General features: G+C 39.1%; 2 protein-coding genes and 1 pseudogene across 2 annotated transcripts; all 3 read left to right on the top strand.

Moving 5' to 3' along the window:
- Positions 1-216: 216 nt before the first annotated feature.
- LOC126079268 (olfactory receptor 56A4-like) lies at positions 217-1165 on the top strand (annotated as a pseudogene).
- A 16028-nt stretch (positions 1166-17193) lies between these two features.
- LOC126080062 (olfactory receptor 56A4) lies at positions 17194-18162 on the top strand. The gene has a single exon (XM_049891377.1). It carries the CDS (start codon positions 17209-17211, stop codon positions 18160-18162), a length of 954 nt encoding a protein of 317 aa, XP_049747334.1. The 5' UTR covers positions 17194-17208.
- Positions 18163-25904: 7742 nt separating this feature from the next.
- LOC126079273 (olfactory receptor 56A4-like) lies at positions 25905-27632 on the top strand. Its single transcript, XM_049890195.1, has 2 exons — positions 25905-26153; positions 26937-27632. The coding sequence occupies exons 1-2, from the start codon at positions 25905-25907 to the stop codon at positions 27630-27632; spliced, it is 945 nt and encodes a 314-aa protein (XP_049746152.1).
- Positions 27633-27955: the final 323 nt, after the last annotated feature.

Raw genomic sequence — 27955 nt, 5'->3', positions numbered from 1 at the left:
CATTCAGTACAGTGCCTGGCACATGATAGATAGGTACTGAATTTAATGTCAGTGGTGATGATGATAATGATGATTTTAAAACTTCATTGGGACAAGCTAAATATACCAGTGGACCCCAAGTTCCAGTGCATATACCACACATATTTTCTATGCTGATATACTTCTGTCCTACATTTAAAGGTTCCCTGGATTCCCAACTTGATCAAGATACTTTGCATGACATCACCCAGCAACTCCTCCATTGCTTTAGTCTCTGAATTCCTCCTCATTTGCTTTCCTAACTACCAAAGTTGTCAGCACTGGCTGTCCCTGCCCTTCAGCCTCCTCTTCCTCCTGGCTATGGGGGCCAATGCCACCCTTCTGGTCACCATCTGGCTGGAGGCCTCCCTGCATGAGCCCATGTACTACCTGCTCAACCTCCTCTCCGTGCTAAACATTGTGCTCTGCCTCACTGTCTTCCCAAAGGTCCTGGCCATCTTCTGGCTTGACCTCAGGTGTATCAGCTTTTCTGTCTGTTTCCTCCAGATCTTCATCATGAACAGTTTCTTGACCATGGAATCCTGCACATTCATGGTCATGGCCTATGACCGCTATGTGGCCATCTGCCACCCCCTGCGGTACACATCCATCATCATTGACCAATTTGTGTCTAGGGCTGCCATCTTTGTTGCGGCCAGGAATGCTCTCTTTTCTCTTCCTGTTCCCATCCTTTCTGCCAGACTGAGATGAGAATATCATCAAAAGCTGCATTTGCACTAACCTGTCTGTGTCCAAACTCTCTTGTGATGACATCACATTTAATCTACTCTATCAATTTTTTTTTTTTTTTTTTTTTTTGTGGCAGGCTGGACCCTGCTGGGCTCTGACCTTATCCTTATTATTCTCTCCTACCTTTTCATCCTGAAAGCTGTGCTAAGGATCAAGGCTGAGGGAGCTGAGGCCACGGCCCTGAGCACCTGTGGTTCCCACTTCATCCTCATGCTCTTCTTCATCACAGTCCTGGTGGTTCTGGTCATCATTAACCTGGTCAGACAGAGTTCCCTCAGATGTCCCCATCCTGCTCTATACCCTGCACCATCTCATACCCCCAGCTCTGAACCCCATTGTTTATGTGCTAACCAAAGAGATAAAGCAAGGAATCCAGAAGGTGCTGAGGAAGTTGTAAAAGGTAAAAAGGATCAGACTCACCTTTGGAATCATTAATAAAAACAGGGAATTGTTTTTATGTTGTAAAGGAAATGTGAATTTTTAATCCTAGACTGAGTTCTGATTCTGCTTTTTCCTCAGATCTCTGGCAGTAATGAAGACATTCACTTATTGATTTTGTTTTTTATTGCTTCAAAGAAAACCTCTCTTTCCTGGATTCTGTGGTTACCTGGAAATTTTTCTTGACTTAATTCCTAATGGAGGGCCTTGACAAGCCTTAGTCAAATGGAGCTAGATTAGAGGGGGAGTGTTTGCCCATTAAAGCAACAATCTTCATATGATGCCATTAAATAGATCTGCCTGCCTCCTCTTTTGCAAAGGACATTGATGCCTCTTTTGTCTCCTGGTTCAGGCTAGCAGAGTTCTGCCTGGCTTTTGTGCTATGAGGGGATTGCTTGTGCTCAAATAAGTGCAGACATTGATTCCAAAACTTTGGCTGCTGGGGCTGAATGTTTGCTCTGAGCACTCCCAACCCTCTTCTTTGGAATCCTTGGCAGGTGTGCCATCTACTGGCTCCATAGGTTCTACCCCCCTAAAAACCCCAAAACCTGTTGCTTACGACTCAGTTCTGACTCATACTGACCTTATAGGAGTAGATCTGCCTCATAGGGTTTCCACGGAGTGGTTGGTGGATTGAAACTGCCGACCATTTGGTTAACAGCAGAGCTCTTAACCACTGTGTCAAACCCTGTTAAAAATTTCCATCTGTGTCACCTTTCTGGGTGTGCCTTTCCGATTATTATATATTTCCTTCTATTAAAGTTTTCTTTCTTAATTATTTATTTTTAAAGGAGATTGGGTGTTCGTTTAGAGAGGTTGCCTTTTTAAATGCTATATGTTCCTTTTTTAATCATCTTTATCTTCATGGCTTTATAATCTTTACTTTGTCTTATTTTACCTGACTATAACTGTTTGCACCAACATGGACTCCTATAAAAAAAATTTTTTTTTTTTTTTTTATAGGAGTCCATGTTGGTGCAAACAGTTAATTCACTTGGCTGCTAATGAAAAGTTGGGAATTCACGTCTACCCAGAGGTGCCTTGGAGGAAATGCCTGGTGATCTACTTCTGAAAAAATTTAGCTATTGAAAACCCTATGAAGCACAGCTCTATTCTGTCACACATGGGGTCATCATGCATCATAACTGATCTGACTGCAAGTGGTAACTGACTCTATGGAAGCTAAAATTTTCAATCAAATGTCAGGCCCCATCCCTATCCCACCATGACCTGCCCATCCTTAGGATAAATTAACTGTTCTGTTCATTCCCTCTATTGCCCTCTTTGTCCCAGCCCCATCCTGAGCTGTGGCTGGTAAAGCTTCCCACAGTTTTCCAGGCATGGAAGCTCTAGGGTTAGGTTTTGACAGATAAGTGTGTTTTATAATTTTTCAGTCTCCTTCCTAACCATGCTACATATTAATCCGTTATCTCCAAGGAATATTTCACAGCAGCAACCTCTCTGTTTTGGGGAAGAATATTAAGACCTTCAAGTTCATAATTTTCTCAAGCATCATTTGAACAATTTTCTCAATTAAACTCTTCTACTTTCCTCTGTATTAAAGCCTATCTTTCCCAAATGACTTGTATTAAATTTAATTTTTCTACAGTATTTAAAAATTTTTTGGTGGTGGGGCCAATGGCTAACTAGTCAGAAGCTTCTCCTGAACCCTCTTGCAAAAAAGACCTGAAAAAACAAGTGAATTGATAACATATATAACAATCTATGAATCTGAGCATCAAACACAGAACTAAGGAATCGATTTGAGTGATTTTGAGAGACGGTGGAGAAGCAGTGAGTTGCCGAGCCTGTGCAGCACCTCAGCTCCAATTTCTTGGTGCCATTCTTTGGTGTGAATGTGGTGGAGCTGATGGTAGAGTCCCTAGACACGGCAGCTTCAGCAAAAGCAGGCAAGCAAAGTGGCACTCCCCTGACCCTGTGGAGTGTCTACAGCAGGGCTGGCTGCAGCATTTATGAAGCATTGCTTCAGCGAAAAAAGGCAAACCTAGTGCTGACATTCCAACCCTCTGGTGTGATGGCTGCAGGTCTGGCTGTGGAGTTTAGGGCAAAGCTGCTTCAGTAAAAGAAGGCAAGCATGGGACATAGCCCTAACCCCCTGGGACAATCTCAGCGGGGACCCTGCCAGTGCACACAGGCTACACATGCCTCTGGAATCTAAGATAAAATAGCACTCTTGACATACTGTGTGGACGTAATAGCTCCTTCTTCTGAAAGCGCTCTATCCTCTCTGTCTGATCCCTCCCCCCTCTGCCCTAGCCAGCTTCATTAACAGTTTATTTCCCTGAGCCTGAGATAGAACCTCCTGCGCCCTCTTTGAGCCATTCTCCTGGCCTGGGAAAAGGAGCAAATGAACAAACGGGGGAAAAATACTTTCTTGACTCCCCTAATCTGGAAACTCAGAGTAGAAGCAGCTCCAGTCCAGGCATAAGCAATCCACAGACTTTGGCTTTCACCCCTACATGGATCCAGGTGGCTCTTATAAAGCAAGGGCAAATCTGTTAGAGATCTGACTGTAATTGTTTCAGTTGTGCAGTGGAGAGGCAGGTTTTGGAGGTCTGATACCACTCCGCCTATTAAACAGAGCCCTCACCTACCCACAACAGGGAACTGAGTGCTGGAGGTTCCATTCACACCAACTAGCCACCCATGAAAGTGGTCTGAGGATAGTGGTGCCTACCAGTCTTTACAGGTATAAGCATTGGGTGTCTAAGGTATGGCTGCATAGCACACCCACCATAGCATTCTAGAGAACAGAGACACTCCTTCCTCACAGACACTTGGAGGAAGACTGTCAGCACCCTGCCCTCCTCAGAGTGTGACCACCTACTGCTACCAGACACCAGTGCATACAACCATCACTACTACTCCTCTAAGTTAGTAGGTGAGAGTCTACACCACACAGTAGGAGACTGACTATCAGGACACCTGAGCTGAATCTATACCAGAATGGTGAATGGACTCCGAGGCTCAAATACTTGGTAACAGTTCTAGCCATCTGGTAACAGGACATTAGTTCTTCGAAGGCTCTAATAATCAAGTTAGTACACTGTAGTAGCCTATCTGGGTATTTGGAAACAAAAGAAAGCAAGAAGCTAGGACACAGTGAGCAAACATAAAATAAATTATTACAATAACTGATAGGTAGCTCAGAGACAGCAGTTGATATCAAATCACATAAAGAGGCAGGCCACAACTGCTTCAACAAACTCCCCAAGTAGCGAATCAAGGATTCTCCCAGATGAAGATGTATTCCTGGAATTGCCAGATCTAGAATGCAAAAGATTAATATACAGAATGCTTCAAGACATCCAGAACGACATCAGGAACAAGATCAGGCAATACACAAAAAAAGCCAAGGAACACACAGATAAAGCAGTTGAAGAAATTAAAATCAAGAACATAATGAAAAATTTAATAAGCTGCAAGAATCCATAGAGAGACAGCATTCAGAAATTCAAAAGATTAACCATAAAATTGCAGAATTAGAAAACTCAGTGGGAAGTCAGAGGAGCAGAATTGAAGAATTGGAATGCAGAATTGGGGAGATGGAAGATAAGGTGTTTAGCACCAATGTATTTGAAGAAAAATCAGATAAAAGAATTAAAAAAAATGAAGAAACCCTAAGAATCATGTGGGACTCTATCAAGAAGAATAACTTGCGAGATTGGAATTCCAGAACAGGGAGGAATAACAGAAAATACAGAGAGGATTGTTGATTTGTTGGCAGAGAAATTCCCTGACATCTTGAAAGTTGAAAGGATATCTATCCAAGATGCTCATCGAACCACATACAAGGTAGATCCCAGAAGAAAGTCACTAAGATGTATTATCATCAAACTTCCCAAAACAAAAGATAAAGAGAAAATTTTATGAGCAGCCAAGGATAAGTGAAAAGTCACCTACAAAGGAGAATCAATAAGAATAAGATTGGTCTACTTGGCAGAAACCATGCAGGCAAGAAGGCAATGGGATGACATATACAGAGCATTGAAGGAGAAAAATTGCCAGCCAAGAATCATATATCCAGCAAAACTGCCTCTCAAATATGAAGGTGAAATTAAGAGATTTACAGATAAATGAAAGGTTAGAGAATTTGCAAAAACCAAACTGAAATTACAAGAAATACTATAGGGAATTCTCTGGCTAAAAAATCAATAATATCAGATATCAACACAACACTAGAACACAGAACAGAACATCCAGATATCAACTCAGGTAGGGAAAAAAAAAAAAAACACTCAAAACAGGGAATCAGTCACGCCATTACTCAAAAGATGACAATAATCAATAAAGAGTGACTAAATAAATTAGGCATAGATCTTCCATATGGACAGGAAATCAAGGCAATATAGGGAGATACAAGTTAGGTTTATACTTAGAAAAATAGGGGTAAATATTAAGGTAACCACAAAGAAGACTAACAATCTGACACTTCAAAATAAAAACCAAGATAAACATAAATACTCAGCAAAAACAAATTCAATTATAAAGAAAAAGAGGAGCACACAATTTACAAAGAAAAACTTTCAGCACAAAAAGTAAGTGGAAAAATGAAACTGTCAACAACACACACAAAAAGGCATCAAAATGACAGCACTAAACTCATACCTATCTATAATCATGCTGAAAGTAATAGACTAAATGGACAAAATAAAGAGACAGAGAGTTGCAGAATAGATTAAAAAAAAATCCAGCTATATGCTGCCTACAAGAGACACACCTTAGACTTAGAGACACAAACAAACTAAAATTCAAAGGGTGAAAAAATGTATCAAGCAAACAACAATCAAAAATGAGCAGGATTGGCAATATTAATTTTTGACAAAATAGACTTTGAAGTTAAATCCACCACAAAGGATAAGGAAGGACATTATATAATGATTCAAGGGACAATATACCAGGAGGATATAACCATATTAAATATTTATGCACCCAGTTACAGGGCTGCAAGATACATAAAACAAACTCTAACAACATTGAAATGTGAGACAGACAGCACCACATTTATAGTAGAAGACTTCAACACACCACTTTTGGTGAAGGACGGGACACCCAAAAAGAAACTCAATAAATACATGGAAGATCTAAATGCCACAATCAACCAACTTGACCTCATAGACATATACAGAACCCTCCACCAAACAGCTGCAAAGTATATTTTCTTTTCTAGTGCAGATGGAACATTCTCTGGAGAGTCCACGTATTAGGTCAAAAAGCAAGCCTTTGCAGAATCCAAAACATTGAAATATGACAAAGCATCTTCACTGACCATAAGACCATAAAAGTAGAAATCAGTAACAGAAAAAGCAGGGAAAAGAAATCAAACACTTGGAAACTGAATAATACCCTGCTCAAAAAAGACAGGGTTATAGAAGACATTAAGGATGGAATAAAGAAATTCACAGAATCTAATGAGAATGAAAACACTTCCTATCAGAACCTTTGTGACACAACGAAAGCAGTGCTCAGAGGTCAAGTTATATCAATAAACGCACACATCCAAAAAGAAGAAAGGGCCAAAATCAAAGAATTATCCCTACAACTTGAACAAATAGAAAGAGAGCGACAAAAGGAACACTCAGGCACCAGAAGAAAGTAAATAATAAAAATTAGAGCAGAAATAAATGAATTAGATAACAGAAAAATAATTGAAAGTTAACAAGACTGAAAGATGGTTCTTTGAAAAAATTAACAAAATTAATAAACCTTTTGCCAGACTGACAAAAGAAAAACAGGACGGGGAGCAAATAACACCAATAAGAAATGAGTTGGGTGATATCACAACAGACTTAACTGAAATTAAAAGAATTATATCAGATTACTATGAAAAATTGTACTGTAACAAATTTGGAAACCTAAAAGAAATGGATGAATTTCTAGAAACACAAACAGAGGTAGAACAACTAAACTAACACAAACAGAGGTAGAACAACTAAATACACCTGTAACAAGAGATTGAAAAGGTAATCAAAAAAATTCCCAACAAAAAAAAAGCTCTGACCCTGATGGCTTCATTGTAGAGTTCTGCCAAACATTCAGCGAAGAGTTAACACCACTGCTACTAAAGGTATTTCAGAGCATAGAAAAGGATGGAATACTCCCAAGCTCATTCCATGAAGCCAGCATATCCGTGATACCAAAACCAGGTAAAAACACCACAAAAAAAAAAAAAAGAGAATTACAGACCTATATCCCTCATGAACTTAGATGCAAAAATCCTCAACAAAATTCTAGCCAATAGAATTCAAAAACATATCACAAAAAAATAATTCACCATGACCAAGTGGGATTCATACCAGGTATGCAGGGATGGTTCAACATTAGAAAAACAATTAATGTAATCCACCAGATAAATAAAACAAAAGACAAGAATCACATGACTTTATCAATTGATGCAGAAAAGGCATTTGACAAAGTTCAATACCCATTCATGATAAAAACTCTCAGCAAAATAAGAATAGAAGGAAAATTCCTCAACATAGTAAAGGTCATTTATACAAAACCAACAGCTAACATCACCCTAAATGGAGAGATTCTGAAAGCATACTCCTTGAGATCGGGAACCAGACAAGGATGCCCTTTATCAGCACTCTTATTCAACATTGTGCTGGATGTCCTAGCCAGAGCAATTAGGCTAGATAAAGAAATAAAGAGCATCCAAATTGGTAAGGAAGAAGTAAAATATCTCTATTTGCAGGTGACATGATCTTATACACAGAAAACCCTAAAGAATCCTCAAGAAAACTACTGAAACTGATAGAAGAGTTCACAGAGTATCAGGATATAAGATAAACATACAAAAATCAGTTGCACTCCTCTACAACAACAAAAAGAACATCAAAGAGGAAATCGCCAAATCAATACTATCTACAGTAGCCCCAAGAAGATAAAATACTTAGGAATAAATCTTACGAGAGGTGTAAAAGACCTGTACAAAGAAAACTACAAGACACTATTGCAAGAAACCAAAAGAGACCTACATAAGTGCAAAAACATACCTTGCTCATGGATAGGAAGTCTTAATATTGTAAACATGTCTATTCTACCAAAAGTCATCTATAGATACAATGCAATTCCGATCCAAATTTCAATGACATTTTTTAATGAGACAGAGAAACAAATCACCAACTTCATATGCAAGGGAAAGAGGTCCCAGATAAGTAAAACATCACTGAAAAAGAAGAACAGAGTGGGAGGCCTCTCTCTACCTGATTTTAGAACCTATTATACCACTACAGTAGTCAAAATAGCCTGGTACTGGTACAACACAGATACATAGACCAAAGGAACAGAATGAGAATCCAGACATAAATTCATCCACATAGGAGCAGCTGATATTTAACAAAGGACCAAAGTCAGTTAATTGGGGAAAAGACAGTCTTTTTAACAGATGGTGCTGGCGTAACTGGATATCCATCTGCAAAAAAATGAAACAAAACCCATACCTCACACCATGCACAAATACTAACTCAATATGGATCAAAGACCTAAATATAAAATCTAAAACAATGAGGATCATGGAAGAAAAAACAGGGACACCGCTAGAAGCCCTAATGCATGGCATAAACAGTACACAAAACATTACTGTAAATGCAGAAGAGAAACCAGATAACTGGTAGCTCCTAAAAATCGAACACCTATGCTCATCCAAAGACTTCACCAAAAGAGTAAAAAGATTACCTACAGACTGGGAAAAAGTTTTTAGCTATGACATTTGCGATCAGCACCTGATCTCTAAAAACTACATGTTACTGCAAAAACTCAACTACAAAAAGACGAATAACCCAATTAAAAAATGGGCAAAAGATATGAACAGACACTTCACTAAAGAAGACATTCAGGTAGCTAAGAGATACGTGAGGAAATGCTCACGATCATTAGCCATTAGAGAAATGCAAATCAAAACTACAATGAGATTCCATCTTACTCCAACATTAATCCAAAAAACACAAAATAATAAAAGTTGGAGAGGTTGTGGAGAGACTGGAATACTTCTACACTGCTGGTGGGAGTGTAAAATGGTACAACTTTGGAAATTGACTTCGCACTTCTTTAAAAAACTAGAAATTGAACTACCATACGATCCAGCAATCCCTCTCCTTGGAATCTAGCCTAGAGAAATAAGAGCCTTTATGTGAACAGATACATGTACATCTATGTTCATTGCAGCACTGTTTACAATAGCAAAAAGATGGAAGCAACCAAAGAGCCCATCAACAGATGAATGGATAAATAAATTATGGTAGATTCACAGGATGGAACACTACCCATTGATAAATAACAATGATGAATCCATGAAACATTCCCTAACACATAGGAATCTGGAAGACATTATGCTGAGTGAAATTAGTCAGTTGTAAGAGGACAAATATTGTATTAGACCCTCATTATAAAAACTGGAGAAATAGTTTAAAAAGAGAAGAAAATATTCTTTGAAGGTTACGAGGGGGTTAGAGAGAGGAAGGGAGAGGTATTTAGATAGTAGATAAGTTTTATTTTAGGTGAAGGGAAAGACAACACGCAATACAGGAGAGGTCAACACTACTGGACTAAACCAAAAGCAAATAAAGTTTCCTGAATAAACTGAACACTTCGAAGGCCAGCGTAGCAAGGGTGGGAGTTTGGGGACCACGGTTTCAGGGGACGTCTAAGTCAATTGGCATAATAAAATCTATTAAGTAAATGTTCTGCATCCTACTTTGGAGAGTGGCGTCTGGGGTCTTAAACATTGGCAAGCAGATATCTAAGATGCATCAATTGGTCTCAATCTACCTGGAGCAAGGAAGAATGAAGAACACCAAAGATGCAAGGTAATTATGAGCCCAAGAGACAGAAAGGACCACATAAACCAGAGACTCCATCAGCCTGAGACCAGAAGAATCAGATGGTGCCCGGCCACAACCGATGACTGCCCTCACAGGGAACACAACAAAGAACCCCTGAGGGAGCAGGAGAGCAGTGGGATGCAGACCCCAAATTCTCATAAAAAGACCAGACTTAATAGTCTGACTGAGACTAGAAGGACCCCGGAGGTCATGGTCCCCAGACCTTCTGTTAGGCCAGGACAGGAACCATTACCAAAGCCAACTCTTCAGACAGGGATTAGACTGGTCAATGGGATGGAGAGGGATGCTGGTGAGGAGTAATGTTCTTGGATCAGGTGGACACTTGAAACTATGTTGGCATCTCCTGTCTGGAAGGGAGATGAGAGGGCAGAGGGGGCCAGAAGGTGGCAGAATGGACAGGAGGAGAGAGAATGGAGGGAAGGAGCATGCTATCTCATTAGGGGAGAGCAATTGGGAGTTTTGTAGCAAGGTGTATATAAGTTTTTGTGTGAGAGACTGACTTGATTTGTAAACTTTCACTTAAAGCTTAATAAAAATTAATTGAAAAAAATTTTATGTGTTACAGCATTGATCCTCTTCTCTTCTATTACAGACTTTTTATGCTCTGGCCCTAACGTCCTTTTAGACTTATCTCGCACTCTCTGTTTTCACTGCCACTGTAGGAAAACTTGATGGCGAAGTGGGTAAGTGCTACGGCTGCTAGCCAAAAGTTTAAATCCATCAGGTGCTCCTTTGAAACTCTGTGGGGCGGTTTTGCTCTGTCCTATAGTGTTGCTGTAAGTCAGAATTAGCTTGATGGCAATGGGTGTGTTTTTTTGGGGGGTAGCCAAAATTAGGAGTTCCTGGGTGGGGCAAATGTTTAAGTACCTGACCACTAACTAAAAGATCGACAGTTCAAACCCATGCAAAAGAACCTCAGAAGAAAAGCCTGGCAAGCTGCTTACAAAAGATCACAGCTATTAAAAACCCTATGGAGAGCAGATTTATTCTGCAACACATGGGGTTCTCATGAGATGAAATTGACTGGGTTGTAACTGTTTTTTGTTTGTTTGTTTTGGTTTGGTAGCCAAAATTGACTGCTCACTATTTCCTGAATATTCCTAGACATGCTTTGCTGTGTGTCTTTAATCATTTGATCCTTCCTACCTCAAGCTCCTTTTATGAGTATCGTGATTTGCCAAATCCCATCTTTCCTCTGAGGCTTAATTCAAAATGCCACCTTCTACAAGAGGCCTTTCTTTCCTGATTCTCTCAAATGAAATTACTTTTGCACCTGGAGTAGCTATTTTATTTTGGAGAGTGTTTTATTCATCTTTTTAAATTTAGCATGGTTTCCCTTTATAGACACATTTAAAATAAAAATGTGTTGAACAAGATGGAATATTTTATCAGTGAATGTATCGTCTCTGTCTTCCTTTGAAAACTACTTGGTAACAATGATAAAATCTTATACTATTCTGTGTTCTTATAGTACCTAACACAGAGTCTTTTTTCAGCCAGAAATAAATGACATTTTATATGGTTTAAGACCGGTGGGATTGGATTAAGAATCTGGGTAACTAGAATTTCAATCTCAGATAAACACATTTGGCTAGACTTGGCTACTCGGATTTTGTAGACTTTGGCTGGACTCTTGGAGCCTTGGTTTCCTAATCTTTAAAATGATGATAATGATTCTTCTTATTATGCTGAAAAGTGAATAAACTAATCATGAAGAGGTCTTTGTACACTTTCTTATATGTGCTAAATACGTGTTAAATTAGAGCTATTATTGCTACATTTATTATTATTATTTTCTAAGCACACTGCTTTTTCTTCTGCCCTCTGAGTAGGACATGGATCATTATCCCTTACTCTGTATTCCTTTGGGTGGAAGGTATCCATGCCACTTGAACCCTCCTCAGTTTCTACATTCCTTTTTTTTTTCTTTACTGTTGGAAAAAAAATAGATAATACAACATTTGTTAATTCAACATTTTTCAAGTGCAGCAATTACATCAATCATGTTGTGCACCCACCAATATCTGCTGCCAAAATTTCCATCACTATAAACTCTTCTTGAAAAATTCTCTTGCTCATTTTGGAACTCAAAACTATTGGATGCCCCATAAAAATTTCAATTGAATATATTCTACTTCTGCATACAGTTCTTTCTGGGTGTGCTATCACCCCTTGTGGAGCTCCAAAGGAGAGCCATTGGTGATTTCTGTCTACAAGACCAACCCTGTGCTCACATCTGTTGAGCTATGGACTTCCAATATCCTTTCCTCAAAACATTCTCTCCACATTCCCATCTGGTGTAGTTGAGGGAACAAAGCAGGCTCTGACACACTAGGGAGAAGCAGCAATTTGCTTTCATCAAAACCAGACAGCTGTCTTAGTATTGTCTTGATTCGTAGTCCCAATGTACAGATGCTTGGCTGCTTTGCAACCTTAGTCCTGGCAGTTCAAAGTAATATCACTAAAAAAACATGTTTTACCTGTAAAAAAGCCAAAATAATAAACAGAGACCAAAATCAATCTATATTCCTCCCCTTTTTTTTTGGCCAGGTTATCAAGTGGATTCCTTACTTCAGTATGATTTTCCTTCTTGGGGTAGAGGAAGCTCTACAACTTTTTTCAGAATCAGCTGTGACTGGGCACATTATCTGAGAGAAGCTGCTAAGCTATTATTCTCTTGTTCTGAGTTGTTCTCAATAGAAAAGGAATGATAATATTTTTCCTTGATGTTAACACCTTTGTTTACCTCTCTCCTTTCTATTACAATTTCTCCTTTCTCTCATCGAGTGCCCTCCCTAATTTAGAGTCTTCCTGAGTTATAAACATGCCTTAGTTTAGACATACTAAAAAAAAAAAAAAAATTACAGTTGTTGAGTCAATTCTGACTCATAACAATCCTATATGATAGAGAAGAACAGCCCCACAGGGTTTCCAAGGAGTGCCTGGTGGATTCAAACTGCTGACCATTTGTTAGCAGCCAAACTCTTAACCACTACTCCACCAGGGTTTCCAACGCATATTGACAACACATAAATCTGGCAGTATAGAAAGCCTCGCTGGAGCCTTCCTTTTTGTCCATCCCCAGGAAGAGGTGACAGTGGTGGAAGGTAAAGCATGATAGGACTATATCTGTAGGCAGGGCCATTACTTATGAGTCAGTCCTAGCTTAGCCCCATGAGGTGAGGTTGATCAAGATTCCCTTAGGAATACACAGAAACAAGTTTGAAGAAATAGAGATAGTATTTTACACAACGATAAGCTCATCATTTTCAATACACAATTGCAATCTCAGGCCTGGGCACTCAGGTCTTGTGAGGGGGGGAAAGAGAGGGGGCTGTGTCTTAGCATCCTTTCCATCTCCTTTATTCCCATTGTTGGTAGCCAGGAGCTTTCTAAGGCATTTCTCCTTTACTAAGGCAGATATGAGAGGCAGCTCATACTCACCCAATGAATGAATCAAATTTTCAAGCTCTTATCATGACCTACGTGGCTGGGTGCTGCAAATTGTTAAGCACTTGACAAAAGATTGGAGGTTTGGATCCATCCAGAGGTGCTTCAGAAGACAGGGATGGAGATCTGTTTCTGAAAGTTCTCAGCCTTGAAAACCCTATGGAACACAGTTCTACTCTGCACACATGGGATTGCCATGAGTTGAAATCAATGCAATAGCAGCTACCAACAACAACATCATGACCTATCTTTAATGATAAATGGTTCCCCAACCCATTCTAATTTTCTATTAAGCTGTTTTGCTGTGGGTAATAAAGAATATGATAAGTCCATACCATGTTACGTTTCATAGGCCATTTTCATACACTCACCCTCACCATGATGAAATGACCCTAATTTGTGAATAACACTAAAATCCTCACTTTAAACATAATTTTTCCCAGGAGTACACCTAATATATGAGAGGAAGCTCTTTCTTAAGTATGGAACTATATTTAAAAAATTGTATGTGCTCTTTACTTAGATTCCCCAAGTCTCTCTGATTTCAACTGTCCACCTGTTCACCACCACTTCTGTACTGAATTTTTCCTTCTGTGTATCCCTCCTCCTGAGGAATGAGCCTTAGGTCCCAGGTCCAGATGCCTAAAATGGCCTTAGCACCTTTTGGCTGTGGGGCGGGAAGGGACATAGTGGAGCTGAGGGTCATAAAAACATCCTCTGGAGGCTCAGAGGGGCTGGGCCAGATGGTACAACAAAGAGTCATAAATAGAAGTATTCCTAGTTGCCTTGATTACTTTAGCCTGGGCTTCTTGTCTCATCCTGTCTTGGCTATCATTATCTTTTCCTGCTTCTCTGACTAGGGCAGAGTACATTTTTCTATTGCTTGAGTGACTATGCTCCCTAGAAGACTCTAGACTAGATGTAGAGTCAATTCTTTATTTTTGGTTCATTGATCCAGGAAAAAAAAAATGCTACAAAACACAGCAATCAACTGGAAACAAAGCAGATGACTTTGCAAAAATAGATCTTGTTAATGTAGCTGGAATCTGGCCACAGGTAAGTTTTTATGGTCTGACTAATAGGGTAAATAGGTTTTTATCTGAATTTATTTCTGAAGCTTAGCTTAGAGTTATTTAATTGTGATTCCACCTTTTGAAGCTTAGCACTTTTGCTACCTTTGGTAACAGCACCCAGTTCCAGTTTCCAATACTTTTATGTGAAAGAATGGCATTCCTATGCCACATTTGGGCATATCTGGAAATTTTGGTGCTTTTTACTGAAGAGTGAAATTGTTTCTAAAAACAAAAACAACAGCAACAAATCTTCACTGGTTTAAGGTAAGAACAGAAGGAAGCAGGATATCTACTGTGAGTCAAGGAGGAGGGTTTCCTGGAAAATATAGGTCTCTGGTTAAGGTTTGGGTTGACTTATGCTGAGAGCTCTAGATGTGTTGTTTCCCTCTGCTTTAATGGGGTATTCCCATATTGGAGTCAGAAAGATCAATTTACTAAGCAATCCCTGCAGGAACATTCATGAAAGAGTGTTGAAACAGAGACTAAAACCTATAATATTGAGTTCACCCAGAAAGGGAACCAAGTGAAAGAAGTTCCCATATACAACCCAAGAGCTGTCAGAAGTCATGTGGCCAACACCAAGAATAAACTCATATATTAAATAAAATAAAAGGAGAAATGTTTAGCTCCTCCAAGCAACAGGCCTGTGCTGTCCAACAGAGTAGCCACCAGCCAACATGGCTATTGAGAACTTGAATTGTGACTGGTCTGAATTGCCCTGTGCTGTAAGTATAAAACACACAGCTGATTTTGGAGACTTAATAGAAAAAAAAAATAAAGAATGTCATTAGCTCTTTAATAATGTTTAAATAAAAAGTAATAATGTTTAAATATTTACCTGTTAAAATGAGAGTATTTTGGATATATTGACTTAAAAAATATAAATTCTTTAAAATTAGTCACCTCTTTTTATTTTTTTAAATATGGCAGTTAGAAATTTAAAATTTTACATGGTCTCACTTTATACTTCTATTGAACAGTGCTGCTATAGGCTATATGGATGGAGTGTGACATATCAGGCAAAACAGGAGGGAAAATGTATTTCTTCCAACCTTCAAACATTCACGTTTACCTCTCACCATTGAGAAATAAGCTTTTGCTCTCCCAGAATAGAGAGCGAAGCAGACTCCAGGGACATCAAACACTCATTAGATCTACCTCCATTGCTGATAAAAACTGGCTGAGCTTGAACTTCCTCAAACAAATAGGGTCTCTGGGAATGCACTCCTGTGTACCACCATCCTGATCATCACTGGGGGAACTTTCTGTGCGTGAACCCATGTGCTACCTGCTTGGCCTCCTTTCCCTGCTGGACGTGGTGTCTGACTTACTGTTATACCTAATATCAACCAATGTTCTGAAATAAGTCTTAGTGTGGCAACAACAGGACAGGTTATTTCACAAGTGCCTTAAATTTATTTGCTACTAGTTTTGGTGTAGTGGGTCAGGAATGCGTGAACACCTGTTTAGTCTGGGTTTGTGACTGGCATAGAATTCAGGTGCAGTGAGATGAAGATGGCAGTTGCTACTATCCCTCACTCTTGGAATACTGCTGTTGGGCCAAAATTACTGACACCTGAAACTTCTTGGTCTCATCTCAACCTTCCATCTTATACAATAGAATCTTTTTTCATATTTTTTCTAAATCTCAAAGTCTGTACCTTTTTCATCTCTAAGTTCCTGTCAAGGAGCCCTGGTAGTGTAGTGGTTAAGTGCTTGGCTGCTAATCCAAAAATCGACAGTTCGAACTCACCAGCTACTCACCAGAAAGATGTGGCAGTCTGCTTCTGTAAAGATGTACAGCCTAGGGAACCCTACGGGGTGGTTGGTTCTACTCTGTCCTATAGGGTCACTATGAGTTGGAATTTACTTGATGGCAATTGGTGTGTGTGTGTGTAAGTTCCTATTTTGTGCATAAATGACAGTCATAACTCTAATAATGTCCTCAAATATTCTCTTGCGGTCCACTTAGGACTGATGTCTCCTTTGCCTGGGATGTCTTCTCTTGTAGGAAGGACAGACAGCTTCATCTCATACATGAGGTGAACTCATTCTCATCCTCTTCTACAGAGCAGTTCTGCTGGTTTTGGTAGAGTCTATGGTGATCTCCCTAATAGGAGGACTTGCATATGTATTTTTGTAGAAGCAGAAAAATGTAGTAGCTGAGGGCTTCAGCTATGGTTTCAGAGTTCATGGTTTCAGATTATGGCTTCACTACTGTGATTTCAGTAAAACATCTTTACTTACCTTTGGATTTGTTTCCTCATCTGTATAATTTGAAATGACAATGATTCTTCTCTCATAGGGAAGGTGATCTTGTAAAATATCAGCCAAATTTAGAAATTATAAAGAGTAATAAAAGGGACATAAAAAGGAAATTTTCCAAACAAATCAGTAAACAGGTCATTCTACTGGGTTTTAACAGAATGAATGGGTTTGTAACTATAAAACACTTAGAATAGTGCCAGGCACTCAACTGTTATTTTTCAATGTTTTTTAGAAATAAGTTATTTCCCCATGGGTATTCATCTTGTCTGGATGGGTTTATTTCTGTTTTATCTTCCAAGGTTTCAGAAGTGTCTGTTCTGAAACGTCTGATCAGGATTCAGCACATGGCATCACCTAGCAACTTCTCCACTGTTCCAGTCTCTGAATTTATCCTCATCTGCTTCCCTAACTTCCAGAGTTGGCAGCACTGGCTATCTCTGCCCCTCAGCTTCCTCTTCCTTCTGGCCATGGGGGCCAATGCCACACTCCTGATCACCATCCAGCTCGAGGCCTCCCTGCATGAGCCCATGTACTACCTGCTCAGCCTCCTCTCCCTGCTAGACATTGTGCTCTGCCTCACTGTCATCCCCAAGGTCCTGGCCATCTTCTGGTTTGACCTCAGATCTATCAGCTTCTCTGCCTGTTTCCTCCAGATGTTTATCATGAACAGTTTCTTGACCATGGAGTCCTGCACATTCATGGTCATGGCCTATGACCGCTACATAGCCATCTGCCATCCGCTGCAGTACCCATCCATTATCACTGATCAATTTGTGTCTAGGGCTGCCATCTTTGTTGTGGCCCGGAATGGTCTTCTTACTATGCCTATTCCCATGCTTTCTTCCCAACTCAGATACTGTTCAAGAAACATCATCAAGAACTGCATCTGTACTAACATGTCTGTATCCAAACTCTCTTGTGATAACATCACCTTCAATCAACTTTACCAGTTTGTGATAGGTTGGACCCTGCTGGGCTCTGACCTCATCCTTATTGTTCTCTCTTACTCTTTTATCTTGAAAGCTGTGCTTAGAATCAAGGCTGAGGGAGCTGCGGCCAAAGCTCTAGGCACCTGTGGTTCCCACTTCATCCTCATCCTCTTCTTCAGCACAGTCCTGCTGGTTCTGGTCATCACTAACCTTGCTAGAAAGAGAATTCCTCCAGATGTCCCCATCCTGCTCAACATCCTGCACCACCTCATACCCCCAGCTCTGAACCCCATCGTTCATGGTATGAGAACCAAGGAGATCAAGCAGGGAATCCAGAAATTGCTGAGAAGGTTGTTAGACATGAAATGAATGAGACCTTGCCATGGGAACAGAAACTGATAATATACAATAATTCTCATGGTACATAGGAAATTTACATAGGTGCTGTACAAATAAATTTGGATTTATGTTTCCCCAATGTTTCAGTTGATTGTGGAGACAGCCATATGTTGGCTGTTGTTTGAAGAAAATTCTATTGCATTTTTTATATTCTGGAGTTACCTGCGAGTTTATCCAGAGACTTGTCTAGCCATAATCGCAGGATATTAATTAGAGTGTAATGGTTAATGAATTAAAGAACAAATGTTATTCCAATCTTTTCAAATGCCTCTCAATTTCCCGAATGGCTTAATACACAGATGTGTATTAGCTCTCTTGATTCAGCCTGATACAGCTCAACCTGGTTTTGTGCCGTGAATGGGTCTCTTGTGGAGACACAGAATTAACTCCAGAGTTTTGATTCTTATAGGTGAGTGAGTGACACATGCCATCCACTGCCTCCTCTAGTCTTGCCAGATCTTGCTAATATTTTTAGCTAACGTCACTTCTTAGAAGATGAATTACTTATAGTTCTTTCCTTCTTTCTAAAGAGTATTTTCTATTTTAAGAAGAATTATTTTTGTGTGTGTTTTAAGTGAAAGAGTGTGTCCTTTTCTTCAGATGTGCAATAGATTATCCAAGTTCTGGCTTCATCATTAGATTTCAGGCACCATCTGCATCTCTACCCTCTCCTGCCTATCTTGGGTATGCACCTAAATTGACTTTTTCATCCTACTTTCAGTCCTGTTGTGTCAGTCCTGTTATCCCGTGTTGGAACCAGCATAGCTTCCCATAGCAATCAGGCATCCAAATTAGCAGGTTTGCTGAATAAGGATGAGTGTTTTACTGCTATTAAGTTCCCTTCCTGATCATGCCTTGAATATGGTGGGGCTTATGTATTGGTCAATATTTCCTGGGATTAATTTACATTGATAACCAGGCCTCTTTTTGGATAGTATTTGAGAGCTTCATATATGTATTACTTTATAAGCATTATTCAAGAATGTCTCTGAATATGGCTGATCAATGATAAAGCTAACAATTTTTGGGCTCTTTCAAAATAATTTTTTTATATTACTGTTTTTCTTCAAAATAATAGCTTTGATCTCCTCTCTCTTCTCTGTTTTATAACTTTAAAGAGTTATTCTAACCAAAATACAAGACATCTCAAATATTCTCCTTTTCACCCAATAATATTGGAATCCAGTCAGCTACAGCTCATTATTTTCAGATTATGACTTCTCTATTTTTTTTGTTAAAGTCTCCTCTTCCATGTAGAAATGCTGCTGTATCCTCTTTTACTTGGAAAGCCTAAAATTAGTGTCTTCATTTGGCAAACATACCCATGTTATAAATCTCAGTTTAAAGTCCATCTACTCCACAATGCCTTCCTTTTCTCTTCTCAGTGGAATTAGTCTGATCATCTTAAGCCCTGTGTATATCTTCCCCAATAGTAGACTACAAACTATTCTGAGTCTCGGAAAGTGTTTCTTTCATCATTTCAATTTTTTTCTTTTATAACTGATAATACAATGCTTTACTTATTTTGGTTGTTTCATTAGTATAAAACTGAATAATTCCCATACACATGTTTTGCTTCTTATTTTTATTGAAATCTTTTTAGGGCAAGAATCAGGATGTTAATATAGTACATTCTCCAAAGTACCTAACAAAGAGCATCATATGACTCATAGTTCAATATAATTTTACATGTCATAAAGCTTAAGACTGTTGATCTTGGAATGAGACTGACTTTTATTTAAATCTCAGATACAATGTTTAACCGCTAATAAGCTGTTTGACTTTGTTTCATCAGTTTGAGCCCTAGTTTTCTAATTTAAAAAGAATGATGATTGCTGATAAGCTGCTTGACTTTTGGTTTATCAATTTTAGCCCTAGTTTTCTAACTTAAAAAGAATAATTACCCCCTTACACGATTATTACGAGATTTAGATGACATAATTCATGAGAAGCTTTTCTAGTAGAGTCTGAAACATGGAAATAACTGATACTGAGAGCTCATTTTATTATTTTACCTATGTACACTGCTTCTTCTAATGTCTGCAAGAAGGATGCTCTTTGTTATTTTATGTACTTTGGAGAGGTAATGACCCTGTCATATATGTCCCCTTCAGTCCCCAGTAGAATTTCTAGATTATTGTGCACTGTTTTATAAAATCCTTTCCATATTCCAAGCTCAAAGTGATAAGCTGTGGCACCCTTAGTCCTTGTCCTCAGTCATCTCTTAAATTCTTGGTCCTGCTGCCTCCTTTCAGATGTTGGCACTTGGCTCACAGTCTGGCTGGATTTGTTCAGGTAGATTCACTGCTCTTCACAATGAAAGATTGTTAGATTACCCCTGAACATAGACTAGAAAGAAAAGAAAAGATCTCAAATTAGCTATTGAGAGCTGTGTGCTTATAGACTGGCTACACATATGTACACAATTTATCATTCCAATATTACTATTCCTTTTTTTTTTTAATTGGAAAGTTTCAAATTCTCTGTAATTTACCTCTTGAAACACACTGTCATGGACTGAATTGTGTTCCTCCAAAATATGTGTCAGCTTGGCTAGGCCATGATTCCCAGTATTGTGTGGTTGTCCTCCATTTTGTGATGATAAAAAAAAAATGTATTGTAAATCTTAACCTCTATATGTTAATGAGGCAGGATCAGTGTTGGGTATATCTTGAGTCACAGCCTTACAAGAGAATGTGATTCAAGTCACACCGTTACTTAAGTCACACCCTTGTTTGAGTCACACCTTTTATCTTAAAAGAGATAAAAGGAGAGAGATATGAGCAGAGAAGAGAGGAACCTCATTACACCTGTCATGGATTGAATTGTGTCCCCCCAAAATATCTGTCAACTTAGCTGGGCTACGAGTCCCACTATTGTGTAATTGTCTACCATTTTATGTGATTTCCCTATGTGTTGTAAATCCTATCACTATGATGTAATAAGATGGATTAGCAGTAGTTATATTGATGAGACCTACAGGATTGGATAGTGTCTTAAATCAATCTCTTCTGAGATATAAAAGAGAGAAGTGAGTAGAGAGCCATGGGGACCTCATACCACCAAGAAAGCAGTGCCAGGAACTGAGGTTCCTGAGCTGAGATGCTCCCAGACCAAGGGAAGACTGATGACAAGGACCTTCCTCCAGAGCTCACAGAGAGATAAAGCCTTTCCCTGGATTTAATGCCCTGAATTAGGACTTCTGGCCTACTGGCCTGTGAGAGAATGAACCTGTCTTTGTTAAAGCCATCCACTTGTGTTATTTCTGTTATAGCAGCGCTAGATGACTAAGACAACCACCAAGAAAGAAGATCCAGGAGTGAAACATGTCCTTTGGACCTGGAGTCCCTGCTCTGAGAACATCTTACACACGGGGGAATATTGAGACAGGGACCATTCACCAGAGTTTACAGAGAAAGAAAGCCTTCCCCTAAAGCTGGTACCCTGAATTCAGACTTCTAGCCTACTACACTGTGAGAAAATAAACTTCTGTTTGTTGAAGCCACCCATTTTTGGTATTTTTCTTATAGCAACATTAGATAACTAAAACATGAAAAACAGTTGGTAGATTTTCCATATTGGTTGTCATGTTTCTGATTTCTGGGCACCTAGAATTTCATATGTATGGGATGTGTAAAGTCATAAAATCTAGAATCCTCTTTTATTTTCCTCTAAAGAATCTTTACTAAACATCCATGCAAGATTTGCTCAATTTCCTTTAATGATAAGAAACTACTTGGCACATGAACAAGGAAACCTCTGTTTCTGTTGTGATTTTTATAAAGGTCCTCCTGACTTATCTGCAATTTTTCTTTTTGATGCCATGTGGAATACTTTATGTTGAATTAAAATTTCAGTGCTAGCCTCACTAATTTTAACAGCATTTGAATTGTGAGCCTATAGGCTTGATAGTTCTAAAACAAGCTTAAAACTTACGAACATTAAGAATCTTGCTCATTCCCCTTTCCAGAAGGATTCCATTCCCCCATGGTTTGCCTTCTCCTTAATCTCAAAAATTCTATTAGGTCAGGATTTATTTCACTCATTTTTGTACTTCCTACTGGATAACACAGGGTAACAAACATATATAACATGTTTAGCAAATACTAATGGAATAAATTAATAAAATGTGGACTACAATAGGTTGGAAGGGTGAAATGATACGTGGAATGAAGTAGATTGTATAATGGAATGTTGGAGAAGTATATATATAATGGAATATGGTCATATCAGATATGTCTTTGCAGGGTAAACATTTCAGTGCATGGGGTTTTGAGAATCTCAGAAGTGGTATAAGCCCCTAATTTCTTTTTCTGTTTAAATATAGGTATTATATGTTTTTTTACAGACATTGTAATGATTCAACCCTTCTGTCCTATGTTGAAAAGAAGTGGTGATAGTGGACATGCTTGAATTAAATTTAGGAGTAAAATCTTTAGTACTTAACCATTGATTACAGTGTTTGCTATAGGTCTTTTGGAAATATACTTTATGAGAGCAAGGAAATTCCCCTCTATTATATTTTGCTGTTTTTAGGTGAGTGTTTACATTTGTCAAATGCTTTTTTTTTTTTTTTTGCTGTTCTTGAGATGATCACGTGCCTTCACTTGTTATTCTGTAAATGTGGCAAATCACATTAATCAATTTCAAATATTGTTACACATGTTCATAATAAATGATCATTTTCACATATCACTGGATTTGAATTAGTATTTTATGAGCTTTTGTATATGTATTCATGAGGGAGATTGATTATTTTCCTTTTTGTCATGATATGTCTTTCCCATCCTTTTAATCTATTCATATTTTTGTATTTGAAGTTGGTTTCTTGTGGGCAGCAGACAATTGGGTCTTTTTTATTCATATTTACAATTTTTGCATTTTAATTGGCTTGTTTGCATTTAACCTTATCATTGATATGGATTGTGATTATCCTAACAATTAAAACTTGTCTCCTTAACTTACTACAGTCTAATTACCATTATATGCTTTGAATGTGTGTTTGGGATTCTGTACAATTGCTTTAAGTGACTTATTTTTGCTCTGTGAAGATATTTCTAAAACAATACAAATTAATGATAAGATAAATCATGAAGTACTCGTTTTAGGAATATTTTTTTAAAGAATGACACTAATATGAAAAATGAAGCCAGCTTTATTAATAACATTTGTCTTCTTAAAGGGTCTCTTATATATATCCTCCATATCCCTAACTAATTTTACTTTCCGTAACAAATAATAAGTCTCAGTTCATGTAACTCTGACACCTCAGGAGAGAGCACTGCTGTTTCACTTCGTTTAAATTCAAATGCAGAAATCTTTCTTTTCACCCTGGAAATGTGTGTGCATCTGCAGGGAGACAGGATCCTAAGGGAAACAGATTCCTAAGCGAATTCTTCATCTTTCCAGGCACAGGAGAGGAGCTATAATGGAGATACCATGTTCATAAAGTCTTCCAGGGGGTTCCAGCCACAAACAGAGGGCAGTGAGAAGTTGAAGAGCCACACACTGCTTGAAAGTAGCTGGCTGGTCAAGACTGCTTTTTGGGACAGACTTTCTCTGTAGGTATGTTCGGGAACAGAACACGGGAAAACCAAACATAAGTGACAATTGACTTCATGCACTGTTTATTTCAGAGAAGGTCATTGCACCCTATAGACGCTGAAGTGTGAGGATCCTGAAGATCACTGATGTCAGAAGAATATGTGTGTCAGCTGAACTCCTGGAAGGCTAGCTTAGATCTGTCTCTGGCAGTGAGGTTGACTGAAGAGGAGATTTTGTCTTTGAATATTAGAAGCATGCTGTAAGTGTCAGGCTTTCTCTCTAAGAAGAGAAAACATAATGGAGACCTTGTCCTTGACCTTATGGAGGTGTTTTGATCATCTGAGGAGACGTGACTTGTGAAGAATTAGAGCTCCAAGCAGAGAGATACAAGTGTAAAAAGGAACTGAAAGTTATTTCCTAGAGAGTCCACAAGAGGAACATGGCTTTCAAATTGGGAGGCTGGTGGTTGGGCAGAATTATGTTTAAATAAATATGTTTAAATAACTAACTGAAGATAGTTATAGAACCAGCCAATCTGACACCTGAAGCTGAGCAGAGCTGTGACTTTGGCTGGCTGAGTTGAGGCAGCAGTCTGGGATTAGGGTTAGTCTGAATCAATGGTTAGGTCAATATCACAACTGAGGGTAGGTCCATCATTCTCAAAGTGCTCTTCCTGGAATTGCAGCATCAGCATTACCTGGAAACTTGCTATAAAGGTAAATTCTCAGGGCCCACCCTAGACCTATAAAATTGAGAACCCTGGGGGTAGAGCCCAACAATCTGCATTTTAACAAGCTCCACAGGTGATTCTGATGCATACTTACTTTTGAGAGCCATGGGACTAAATGAAAGACAAGCCTGATGAGACACCCACAGTATACATTTGGAAAAAAAAAAAAAATCTAACCTTGGTAGGGAGATTTTTTTTTTCTGTGCCCTAGTTCCTAGAAGTGCCCCAACAGCAAGCCCAAATATCCATCTGTAAGAGATGTTTCTTGTCTTTTTGAGGGGAGCACAGCAGAATCTGGCAACTTCTTTACCAGCGATGGTTAAGAGGATTCTTAAAGAGAATTGAAGCTCCTCATATCTTAGGGCATGTTTATGTATTCCTTGAGTTCTTCCTTTGTCTTGGAAAACTCATTCCCTCATCTTTTCTCTTTTTACCAGGAAATGAAGAGTATTTAGTTAGCAGTTACTTACCAAACACACACATACACACTCAAAAGATACTGCAGAGGTATTTTTGTATTCATTTTTTCTCACCACTAACTTGTTCTGTACATATTTTTTCACCACCAAATTGTTATTTTTTTCCTTGATGCTTTTTTCTTTCCAGGCTTTTGCTTAGTGTTGAGCAAGAGCACCAATGGTTTATGGTAGAACAAGGGATGGAGATGCTAAATAATAAAGGAAAACAATCAAAATCATTGCGATGCTTTTAATAATCTTTCCTTCTTACCTATCTGAACTGTGCGTATTGAGTGTTTATTATGTTGTGAGGTCCCTGGTGTTTTTCTCTGTTCTGTAATAAAAAAAGACAAGTCTCCATCATAGGCCAGAGGGAGCGTGGTCTTTATGAAAGAAAAGTAGGAAACACCAATGAGTATAAAAATACTCATTGAGTAGAGAGAAGTTTTATTAACACTTTATTATCAGTATACTCAGGATATTTAAGGAGCAATGGGAAGGAAAGGTATCCACCTATGCACAAAAATGGAATAATTGGAGAAAATATATCCAAGAGAAAATGTTCACTTGGGACAAATAGAATGTGACAAGTAGAAGTTAGAAATTTGAGGGCAAGATGGGATTCTCTGAGAAGACTACGACACATAAAAATGCAGAGGTGAGACAAAGCAAAGCACATTCTAGAGGTGTAGCTAGGTCTGTCTGTGTGTGTGAAGGAATTTGGGAATCTGTCTGGAGTTGGATCATACTCATATTAAGGGAGCTATTTTTAATCCATAAAGTTATGAATGTAAAGGAAATGCTTTTAACAGGGAAGCGATATGCCTCAATTTGAACATTACATTATTATGTCAGTACAATGGTGGAGAAGCTTGAAAGCCTAGAATGGAGGCAGATCTGTTAAAGGCCATTAATGACACAGTCAAATCCTGAATTAATGTCTGTTTTCTTTCAGCCAATTCCAGGTCCACCTACCAATCATGGCATTGTTTCCCAATAACACAGCAGCCCAGGTGACAGAATTCCTAATGATCTGCTTTCCAGGGATGCAGGACACACAGCACTGGCTGTCTATACCTCTAGCTCCTCTCCTGGCTTTGGCCCTTGGGGCCAACTTTGTGTTATTACTTGCCATCCGACAGGAGGCCTGTCTGCACCAGCCCATGTACTACCTGCTTGCCATTCTCTCCATGCTGGATGTCATCCTCTGCCTCACAGTCATTCCCAAGGTCAGGCAGCCCCTGAGCTCTCTTTCAGGCACTCACTCATATTTCTCTAAACAGCACTTGGTTTGCTATTATAATTCCCCCTGCCCCTTCAAAGGAAAATCCTCAGTGAATCACCCATACTATCATACCAAGTTCCTCACAGCTCCAGATAGGCCCCTCTCATTCTTACTGCCCATTCCTTTCTAAGGATTCATTAATTCTTACTTGCCAGGCCCTCACTTAGTGTATGAGTCAATGATGTTCTCAAAGTCCAGCCCTCTTCTTACTTCTAGGGAGATCCCCCTTCCTCCTGAATTACCTCCATCCCTACAACGAAGAGCTCTAGAATTGCCTTTCTCTAATGTAACTGGATGTGTGTTTATGTCATACATGAGCTAGAAAACATAATTTGAAGATATTTCTTATGTGTATGGAGGGGTTGGTGAGTGTCCACATAAATATTGTTCTTACTGACTTTGATGTTTCTCTGCTACATTTTATGGGTAGATCTTTCTAGCTAGAATTTGAGTAAGAGCTCAGGGAGGACAGAACTAGAAATAAATAGATAAAATTAACAAAGGGTGTGGCCTATGGATGGAAAGAAGAGACAATAGCTTGAGTCAGGCCCTGGAGATCAGGATGCACATAGAAGGTATTTGCAATGAGGAAGCTGTCCTGGATGGGGTTATGGAGTTAGGGTTTGGAGAGATGAATGTTTGAAGCCATTTGAGGGTTTTCCCAAGGATTAGGTCCTCTAGGGTGAGAATGGATGTACAGGGTTTTTGAGAACAATGATTCTGGCAGGTCCTGCTCATCTTCTGGTTCAACATGAAGCCCATCAGCTTTGCGGGCTGCTTCCTGCAGATGTTCATCATGAATACCTTCCTTCCCATGGAGTCCTCCACCTTCCTGGTCATGGCCTATGATCGCTATGTGGCCATTTGCCACCCACTTCGCTACCCATCCATCATCACTGAACAATTTGTCATTAATGCAGCCATCTTTATTGTCTTCCGCAATCTGTTGGTCACACTGCCCACCCCAGTTCTGGCTGCCAGGCTTACCTACTGTGCCAGCAATGTGGTGGAGAACTGTATCTGTGCTACCATTTCTGTAGCAAGGCTTTCTTGTGAGGATATTCGCCTAAGTAAGCTCTATCAATTTGTGAGTGTCTGGTGCCTATTAGGGTCTGATCTGGTGCTCATTTTGCTATCCTACTGCTTCATCCTGAGGGCTGTGATGCATCTGAACTCAGGGGGTGCAGCCACCAAAGCCTTGAGTACTTGTAGTTCTCATCTCATCCTTATACTTTTCTTCTACACATTGCTTCTTGTCTTCATCTTCACAAACAAAGCAGGAAAGGAAGTGCCCTCAGAAGTGCCCATTCTTCTCAATGTCCTGCACCACGTCGTCCCACCAGCTCTCAACCCCATAGTTTATGGGGTACGAACCCAGGAAATCAAGCAGGGGATTGTCAAGCTACTCAAGTACCAGCGCTGAGCCTGTGAGTCAGAACTCAGGGAGTATAGACGTTTGAGATGTTTTAGTGACTGTTTAGATAAACAAGTAACACATCCACGCTGCGACCTTCATCTTGAAATCAAACCTTCCTCAACTTATATCACATTATTTACTCTCACTACCACCTCTGCAAATTCTTGTTGAACCATTTATGTATCCATTTTCTTCTTCATATGGATCTCTTGTTCTTACCGATTCGCCAATTACTCATTAATTAAAGAAGTATTCAACATCTTCCATGTAATTTTCAGTCTTTTTATTCTGAGTGCCTATTATTCTTTGTTCATACAGCAAGGGATATG

This window comes from Elephas maximus, chromosome 7 (genome assembly GCF_024166365.1).
Source record: "Elephas maximus indicus isolate mEleMax1 chromosome 7, mEleMax1 primary haplotype, whole genome shotgun sequence".
NCBI lineage: Eukaryota > Metazoa > Chordata > Mammalia > Proboscidea > Elephantidae > Elephas > Elephas maximus.
The sequence above is the reverse complement of the archived record's forward strand: the minus strand, read 5'-3'. Positions and strand labels throughout refer to the sequence as shown.